General features: G+C 37.4%; 1 protein-coding gene across 1 annotated transcript; it reads left to right on the top strand.

The window, feature by feature from the left end:
* Window positions 1–1,278: 1,278 nt before the first annotated feature.
* On the top strand, window positions 1,279–1,743 carry LOC131659531 (uncharacterized). Its single transcript, XM_058928709.1, has one exon. The coding sequence runs from the start codon at window positions 1,279–1,281 to the stop codon at window positions 1,741–1,743; it is 465 nt and encodes a 154-aa protein (XP_058784692.1).
* Window positions 1,744–10,323: the final 8,580 nt, after the last annotated feature.

The raw sequence follows: 10,323 nt of genomic DNA on the forward strand, positions 1-10,323 counted from the left end.
CCCGATTGGTCATTACCTTTTGAAATAATGTCTGATGCAAGTGACATTGCTGTGGGGGCTGTTTTGGGACAAAGAAGGGACAAACTATTACATGTGATATATTATGCTAGTCATGTCCTTAATCCGGCCCAAATGAACTATGCAACTACCGAAAAGGAGTTGTTGGCCGTGGTTTATGCTTTTGACAAATTCAGGTCTTACTTGCTTGGGTCTAAAGTTATTGTTTATACTGATCATGCTGCTTTAAAAAATTTGTTTGCTAAGCAGGAATCCAAGCCTAGACTTTTGAGGTGGATACTTCTCCTTCAGGAATTTGATCTTGAAATCAAAGATAAAAAGGGGTGTGAGAATACAGTTGCAGATCACTTATCTCGCATGACCCCGATTAACGAAACTGAAGAGGAACATCCAATCCAAGACACATTTGTTGATGAGAGAATCCTAGCTGTGACTGGAACCCCATGGTTTGCTGACTATGCAAATTACTTGGTAGGTGGAGTTATACCTGATGATTTTAGTGCTAACCAAAAGAAAAAGTTTCTTTATGATTGCAGGTTTTATTTGTGGGATGACCCATTCCTATACAAAAGGGGAGTGGATGGCCTAATCAGAAGATGTGTTACCGAAGAAGAGCAGAGAGATATACTGAAGGCTTGTCACAATTCCGAGTATGGAGGACACTTTAGTGGAGATAGAACAGCAGCAAAAGTCCTCCAATCCGGGTTCTATTGGCCTACGTTATTCAAGGATGCCCATTACTTGGTCCGAGAATGTGATAGATGCCAAAGAACAGGTAACATCACAAGGAGAAACCAGATGCCACAGAATTCCATGTTAGAGGTAGAACTGTTTGATGTGTGGGGTATTGATTTTATGGGACCGTTTCCACCATCATTCGGAAAGAATTATATTTTGGTGGCGGTCGATTATGTGTCCAAGTGGGTAGAAGCTGTAGCATTAGCCACAAATGATGCTAAAGTAGTTGTGAGTTTTCTCAGACACAATATCTTTTCCCGGTTTGGGGTACCAAGAGCTTTGATTAGTGATGAAGGCACTCACTTTCTGAATAAGCTTATGGAGAATTTGTTAAAAAAGTACAATGTGAAGCACAAGATTGCAACACCGTATCACCCTTAGACGAGTGGACAGGTAGAAGTGTCCAACAGGCAGATCAAGCAGATATTGGAAAAGACCGTTAATGCTTCTAAGAAAGACGGGGTTGTGAAATTGGATGACGCGCTCTGGGCTTACAGGACAGCATTCAAAACACCTATAGGTATGTCTCCGTATCAGCTTGTTTATGGTAAAGCTTGTCATTTGCCGCTCGAACTCGAGCACAAGGCATTTTGGGCCACCAAATTCTTAAATCTCGGTTCCAAAAAAGCTGATGGTTCCCGAATTCTCCAACTCTATGAGTTAGAAGAATTTAGGAACTATGCTTATGAGAATGCCAAAATATATAAAGAAAAAACAAAAAAGTGGCATGATCAGAGGATCGAGAAGAAAGAATTTTTGGAAGGGCAGTTTGTTTTATTGTTTAACTCCAGGTTGAAGCTATTCCCTGGGAAGTTAAAGTCGAGGTGGTCTGGACCGTTCGTGGTCACTAAAGTATTCCCTCATGGAGCGGTGGAGGTTAAAAACCCAAGTAATGGGGACATTTTCAAAGTCAACAGACAGAGGTTAAAACCTTACCATCAAAGTCAAGAGGTAGGTCTGATTCACTATCTTCGTCTCACATCTTGATGTGGAGACCGTCGATCCATGCGACGTTAAACGAAGCGCTGCTTGGGAGGCAACCCAAGGAAGGTACGATTTTTTTTACCGCATATGTCTTTAATTTTCACAACAAAAAAAAAGTTGAAATTTTTTGCTATCCATACGCGTATCATACGCGTATGGGAGGTATGATACGAAGGCATACGCGTATGAACCTACATACGAGATCTAGATACGCGTTTTTGAATTTGTGACCATTGGAAGTTGCGTATGAAATTCACCATACGCGTATGAGTACGTTTGATACGAGATCCAAGTTTTTTACACACAAAAATCACTCTGCCCATACGCGTATGAAGCGTATGATACGCGTATGCCTCGTCCATTTTTGCGTATGATACGCGTATCAGTTTCTGGGCCTACTATATAATTTTTTTCTTCCATTTCCTGTTCATTATTCTGTTTTTGCATACGCACAGTTCTCGTATTGCTCTCATTTTATCTGCAGAATTGTGGATTTTTGTGTGTCTGTGCCTAAGTTTTCAGGTTCTATTCTTCTTCCTTCTCAACCATGGCCCCATATGATCGAAACAGATTCAGATCTGCTGCACACTATGCAAAGTTTGAGAGTTTAGCCACCAGAAACATTATTGAAGAAAGATCATGGACGTTAACACCCGAGGAACTACCTAAAGTCCAAACTGTTCTTCTGGAACAAAAGTTAACATATTTGAATGAGCGGATTAAACCTGTTAGCAGAGTTTTGGTCCAAGAATTGTATGCCAACGCCTTCAGGACGGGCTCAGAGGACAATCCAGTGTTGGAATCTCGCGTTCGGGGTAAAAGAGTCAACTTCAGTGATGATAAGATTAATCGGATCTTGAAATCAAAACCTCTCGATGAACATTGCCACTATCAAGAGATGAAAATGACCATGAGAAGATTCTGGCCATTTGAAGAGATGAAAAATTTGTTGCTTCAAGAAGGAAAGGACTGGCACCCTACTACAAGAGCCTCGCCTTCAAAGATGATGGTTGTGGATTTGGCCCCAATTCCAAAAGCTTGGGCTTTCTTTGTCCATCACACTCTGAGCACAAATCAAAGTGGCTCTGATTTAATTGCGGAAATAGCAATGTTGCTATATTTCTTTCTGACCCACCGTCCTGTGAACATTGGGCAGATTATCTCTTCGAATATTGACGACATAGCGCAATCTTCTTCCAAGAAAGCGCTCGGTCACGCTTCTGTGATTTATTTGCTGTGCAGGAAAGCAGGCGTTCCTGATCTTGATGGACCAGTGGTCAGACCAGCTAAATCATTAGGGTCGAGTTGGTTGTCCTTCGTTGCACCTCACAACATTCAAACTGAAAAACCTAGAGCTGATGGTTCAGGACCGAGTGGCACAACGATACCTGAGAACACCACCTCCGCACCAGAGAGTACTACTGCTCCAGCTGCTTCTGCGTCTGTTCCATCATCTTTTGCTACAGATATGATGGATGAAAACTCTCGGTTGTATCGGTTTATGATGTCAGGATGGTGTATGTGGCAAGACCAGTGCCTGCAGATGGGTATTCCAACACGCTACATGTGTAACCAGACTGATTTGTGGAATGATGCTCAGCGCTTCCGTGATCGTTACTCTGGCATTTTAGATGATTCCTCTTTCGGGATCGTTCGCATTCCGGGATTCCCTGCGCCTTTTGATATCGATGATCACATCAGTTTTGATGCGGATATGCAAGACAGGGATGGAAGAACTGACGCGTAGAGATCTTTGTTATCTTCTAGTTCGTTTGTTAGTTTTTCTGTTTTATTTTCTTATAGTTATCTTCTGTTATGATGTTCTTTGTTTCATTTCTTTTGTTTTGGTTGTTTTTGTTTTATTTTAGTTTCATTTCTCTGTAATCGCCCTTTGGGCATAACTTATTAATGAATCCGTTGTTTTATCATTCAGTATGAATTTCTTGTTTATAGAGATGGTGGTGCTAACTATCTGAGTGACAGTAATTCTCGACCCCACATCTGGTAAATCATCCAATTATGTTACGTCACACATGGATACCTGTGACTGAAGATCGGACGCCCTGCAGTCAATGTCACCCCTTGAGGAAACCAACTTTGTGAACACGTGCGAACATTCACAAAATGGAGAAATATCAGGAGACCTGTCAAATTTAACCTACCTTGGTGAGATCAGATAATGCCTATTGTTCAGTATTTCTTTCCATAAAAATATTCAGGTATGATTTTACTATTCAGAGTTTGTGTGCGTCCTTTTCTCTTGTATACTACATAATTACACACACTGAGGCAAGTTTTTTTTTAATTCACCGTAGAGCCTTTTTCTCTCACCCGATCATTATTTCCCTTGTTAACCAATCTCGAGCCGAAAAAAAATATATTTTTGTTATTTCTTCTTTCTTGTCAACCCTTATCAAGTGGTCATCAACCCTGTTTCGAGTATGCTTGTTATAATGGTTTCTCAATAGACTTCAAATTAAGTTTGGGGTTGCTGTTGGAATAGCAACATTTAAGTTTGGGGTAGCTATGCAGTGATGTTTAAAAAAAGAAAAAAAAAAGAAAAGAAGAAAAAAGAAAGAATAAATGTGAGCTTACAATGAAAAAGTAATCATAAGTGCATGGAACTACCCGAAGACTTTTCCAAGAGACCCAGCAGTAACCGTGCTTAGTAATGAGACGCATAGACACATACTTGAAACTTGTAACCTTCATCATTTTGTTTTTATCCCACCATAACCCTAGCCCCATTACATCCTTAAAGACCTCAAAAAGTGTGTGAATTATGCATGTTAACATGGATTAGGATTCATTCGAATTATTGAGTGAGTATTACATACCATGAATTTGAGTGTAAACACTTGAACCCCTGAGAGAACTGGTGAGAGTGTGAAAGAAGCTGACAGGTCGAATGATGTTTCAAAATGGAAGTGTATCTAAGCGATGGTGGCATAAAGTTGGAAGAATTAAAGGGTGATCGCTAAATGAGGTGCGAAAGATTTCACAGGTATTGTGGTAAGAATTTTGTTTCAAATAAGTTTGGGGTGATATGATTGGTATTGATTTGAAGTTGCTTGAGGACAAGCAACAATTTAAGTTTGGGGTTGTGATCAGTCACCATTTTTGTTAGTATTTCACCATTTAAAAAGTAAGAATTCAGGTAAACTGTCTGATTTAACACGCGATTTTAAGTCATCTAAGTTCTTTTCAGTAAAAAACTATTTTGCTTAAAGCAATCTCTTTCTAGTTCCTTTTTACGCTCTTTTGGGTATAATTAGTGGTTTCAGGTATATGAGCATGGATGTCAAAGAACAGGAGCACAAAAGCTGGGACAGGCAAGCAAGAAAGGAAGAAAATCCAAGTCAAGGCAATCCATACGCGTATGGCCCCCATGATACGCGTATGGCTCAATAAGCTACAAGTCCCATACGCGTTTCTAGAAGTCCAAGGCAAAAACAAGTCTGCTCATACGCGTATGGAAATGTCATACGCGTATGACCCCTAGCCTATACGCGTCTCATACACGTTTTGAAGAAATCATGTGCAAAATTGGCTCTGCCCATACGTGTATAGGGAGTATCATACGCGTATGAGGCCCAAAATATTGCCCATCTCAGATCTATATAAACCAGTACTACGAATTTTACCGGGTTGGACGATTTTTGACTGCAAAGACACGTTCAGAGCGCTGGAGAACTCAGAATTTGGCAAGGGTTTCACATCATTCAAGAGTATACACAATTGAAGATTGATTCCTCTACAGATTTTGTAATGACAACAATTCTTTTCATTGCTTTGTTTTTAATTATGAGTAGCTAAAACCCCCTTTTGCTAAGGGGGGTGACCCTGATTCTGAATGTAATGAATTCGAGTTTGTTAACGCAGTAATTTTGTATTCATTATTAAATTGATTTGTTCTTATTATCATTCTTAATGCTTAAACCGTAGGAAAAACGGATTATGAGTTTTTATAAATATTGAGCTGGGAAGCCATTGTTTGTCGACCTGACTAAGAACATCTGATAACAAGTATTATCTAGGACTAGAAATATTTTATCTTAACCGGAAAATTCTCGATATTTGAATGCTTGATCATAACCTTAATTGACTATGGACGTAGAAATTATGGTGTGTGATCAAAGATCTTATCACTAAGGATTTAGGATTAGATGCTCTAGAGAACCGGTAATCAATTGTTGTGAATTATATTACTGCACTGATAAGTCGAAATTATTGCATACAGAATCATTCACTTTCCCTTAGCATACTACTCATATTTGTTACTCGTTTAACTATTTTACTCGCTCTTTCTAAATTGCATTTTTTTAATCATAATTTTACCAACAAAACCAATACCATTGATCTTTTGTTTAATTGACTTAATCCTGCAACTCTATGCCCTCAAGCAGTCCTTGAGATCGACATTCGGAGGAAAACTCCTTTTATCACTACAATAGGCAAAAATAGTACACTTGCTATTTTCCTATCAGTCCTCTTAAGAAGAACGTAACCAAGACGTTCTCATAGTAGTTTTTTCTCCTTTTGGAGATTCCTAGCGGGTAGAACGTATCCCTTACTACGAATCAAAAGACAAAAAAGAGCATTCATTACGCATCTCATAAGATATTCCGTAATGTCCTCCTAGCGAGCCATATTTGCCTTACTAGTAAAATAGGCATAATCCTCTTCTAAATTGTGAGGTTAAGGTTCCCTAACAGTTGTAGGCCTAGGGTTAACAAGGGAAAATGGAAATTTGGAACACGATGGAGCATAGAAGCTTCCTTCGAGGTTGACCTATCGTAGCCTAGCCCCTCTATACGTGGTCTCTTGGGGGTGATTTGTAACACCCCGATATCCGCTACACGCATCAACCGTGTCGGGCAACCGAGCATGTCACCAGCTTAACCAATACTCTCCCTAGGTCCGCTTACTGGCTGCCCAGGAAATATTGTTTTTGCCTCCCGCAGGAATCGAACCACGTACCTAGGGGTTAAGTACGTATTCATAGCAATTCCTGCTACCAATTGAGTTAGTAGCTCAAGTGGTAGCAGGAATTGCTATGAATACGTACTTAACCCCTAGGTACGTGGTTCGATTCCTGCGGGAGGCAAAAACAATATTTCCTGGGCAGCCAGTAAGCGGACCTAGGGAGAGTATTGGTTAAGCTGGTGACATGCTCGGTTGGCCGACATGGTTGATGCGTGTAGCGTATATCGGGGTGTTACATTAAAAAAAGGCGCCTTTAAATGTAACACCCTGGATTTCCTAACACCCTAGATTTCCGCTTACCACGCGGTGCTTCCGGCCTACCAAGCATGTCAAGTGGTATCAGGAATTGCTATGAATACGTACTTAACCCCTAGGTACGTGGTTCGATTCCTGCGTGAGGCAAAAACAATATTTTTTTAATGTAACCCCCCGATATCCGCTAAACACATCAACCGTGTCGGCCAACCGAGCATGTCACCAGATTAATCAATACTCCGCCCTAGATCCGCTTATCGGCTGCCTAGGAAATATTGTTTTTGCCTCCCACAGGAATCGAACCACGTACCTAGGGGTTAAGTACGTATTCATAGCAATTCCAGCTATTAAGCTGGTGACATGCTCGGTTGGCCGACACGGTTGATGCGTGTAGCGGATATCGGGGTGTTACATGATTCATCAAATAAAGTCTCTTTGTTTGATCCCCTATTCTAGGAGCCTTCTCCAACAATCATAGATGAAGACCTCAAAATTTTTTTATCATAAGGCCTATTATGGGACTTTTATATGTGATCTCTTTTAACCCGATGAGGACCTTTGCGTCTCTAGGGGAAGTCACCACTAGAGGTTTTGTAGTAGCAAAGATGGATGGTGATAAGTTGTATTTATACTGCTTATTGTGTGTTCTTATGTGTATTCCTTATGCTTATTTCCTTGTTTTATTCCTCTTTTACTGATTTCTGGTATGATTTTATGTTTTCAGGTAATAAGGAGTGTCAATAGTCAAAGTGAAACGAAAGAGGACCTAAAAATGCAAAAAAAAACAGGAGTCCCCTAGTACGCAAAACTTGTGGCAAACACAGTTGGGATGTGTCAGATGACACGGGCAGTCTTAGCACCCGCGCCTCTCCCCTATGAAGAAGCCGAGTGTAACACCCTTCTAAGCCCTGCGGAAAATATAACATAAATCAGAGTAAGATATCATGCATATTAATTCAAGAGTGTTACACATAATTCAAAAAGCGTAAACACCTGTTATGCTCAATAACACTTTAAATATAATTCATGTTAACACATGCACTTTCGCAGCAGATTCACATTCGATCATACAAAACACATTATTGTCTCATAATAATTTCACTTCATTAAAACTTTGGCATAATGGCCAAACATCACATAATTTTATTAAAATAACACAATAGAAAGGAATACAAGGTATCCTTCAAAATATGAATCAACAATGTTCCCTAGTGTTACATAATCAAAGTACGACTCAAAATCCAAAAATACTAAACGAATAAATAAAGGAATAGCTCCACTACTAATCCTTACAAGCAAAGCACCTCTACTTCTCGGTACCTGAGCGATGTCTTACAAAACATCATTCCAACAGAAGGGTGAGAATTCATATCATTATAGAAATATATAATAATAATAATAATAATTATAATAATAATAACAACAACAACAATAACAACAACAACAACAACAATAATAATAATAATAATAATAATAATAATAATAATAATAATAATAATAATAATAATAATAATAATAATAAGCAATATATGACAACATACAACAAAAGAATTCATCACACTTCAAACATACATGTATTCAACACTTTTCAAATACATATCACATGTTTACATATACGACATAACTCAATAGATTCAAAATACCAAGTAATCAAATCACCATTATCACCAAAGTACCATTCACACAAATAGCACATAAACACACCAACGCAATTCACATTGACACATGTGACTCCAATGCGACTCAATGCAAATTCATGTGGTACCAATGTTATCCTTAGCGGATTCCCCGCATCTATCATCTCTAGATAGATCACTGTCGCCTCGGTTTTTTCTTGTGGGATGCAAACTGACTCTTCTTTTATTTTTGAGTTGTGAAAATCAGAGAGTCGCCACCGACTTTTATTTTATCCAATTAAGGAAAGGCTTATAAAAGAAACAGAAAAAGACCTTAAAGAGATTTTTGGTTCGGGGGTAGGTTATACAAAGGGAAGGTGTTAGCACCCTTTGTATCCATGGTTATCCATGGGCTCTTAATTGCTTAGCTCACTTGTTTGAATTGTTTGTTTTGCTTGAAATGCTTGTATGTGGTTTTAAATATTTTGTAAAGAGTTAACTTTGTAATGATCCTTGTGCGGATGTATACAAAGTATTTATCTTTCGAAAGATATTTTGATGGTTTGAAAAAAAGATTTTTAACTTCGTAATGGTCCTTGTTTGGATATATACAAAGTATAGTCTTTTGAAGGTTTGTTTTAAGAAAAACAGTGATGTGTAAGAGCTTTTGTTGTTTTTGATTGAGCAAGCAATTAGGAGGTATACCCTAAGTTTATAAGGTTCTTTCCTATTTCTTTAGAAAATTTTCCTTGACTGGATACAGACAGAAATTTGAATTGTATTTGAAACAGCAAGATTTGATTTTGAAAAGAGTAACAGAGGGATTACCCTAAGAGGTGCAAGTGTGATTGTGTTTTGTTTTCAGATATGTTATCTTCGAGATTAGTGATCTAGCGCTTCAGTTATTATTCTTGACATACACGCAGTTTTATATGTACAGAAATTAAAGTGCGGGAATGTAAAATGCGGAAAGTAAATCTACGCTATTACATCGATTGTGCGAGAAATGTAAACTACGCTATTTACATGAATTTGACAACCTATACACTTATCTATGAATTTAAATTGCAATAAGATAAAGGGAAAATATTTTTGGATTTTTTGGATTGGTTAATTTAATTATAATTAAGGCATATTTAATTTAATTAAAAGGTTAAGAATTAGAAATAAAATTTAAACCTAAAAAATTTAAGTCTAAAATATGTTCAAATTGTTTATTAATTAATTTTAAAATAAAAATTAATTTCTTGTGCTTTTCTGAAATTGTTTTGGAGATTCTTAAGTTAATTAACATATAATTATACAAATAATTATACACATAAATTAAACTTAAAGATAAAAATATTCTAATTATGTACAAAATTAGTTCATGATATGTAAACTTAATTTAATAAAAAGAAATATTTGTTTTCTGATTTTTTTGATAGGATAGAAATAATTAAAAGGGAAATATATGAATATATATTGATTAATTAAACAAAATATTTTAATTATTAAGAAAAATAAAATATTTTTGTGTCAAAATTAATACAGTATTTTATCAACCTAAAAATATTTTTTGCATAATTTTTTGATTTTTAAAACTATTTTAAAATAATTTTACAAAGAAAATTAAATAAAATAGAAAATATTTAAATCTGTGATCCTATGCGTTTGATCTATGAGGGAGTATGGTGTACATGCGTTTATTGGCATGTGATGATGATACAGTGACGATCCAAGGGCT

Source organism: Vicia villosa, linkage group LG3 (genome assembly GCF_029867415.1).
Source record: "Vicia villosa cultivar HV-30 ecotype Madison, WI linkage group LG3, Vvil1.0, whole genome shotgun sequence".
Lineage (NCBI taxonomy): Eukaryota > Viridiplantae > Streptophyta > Magnoliopsida > Fabales > Fabaceae > Vicia > Vicia villosa.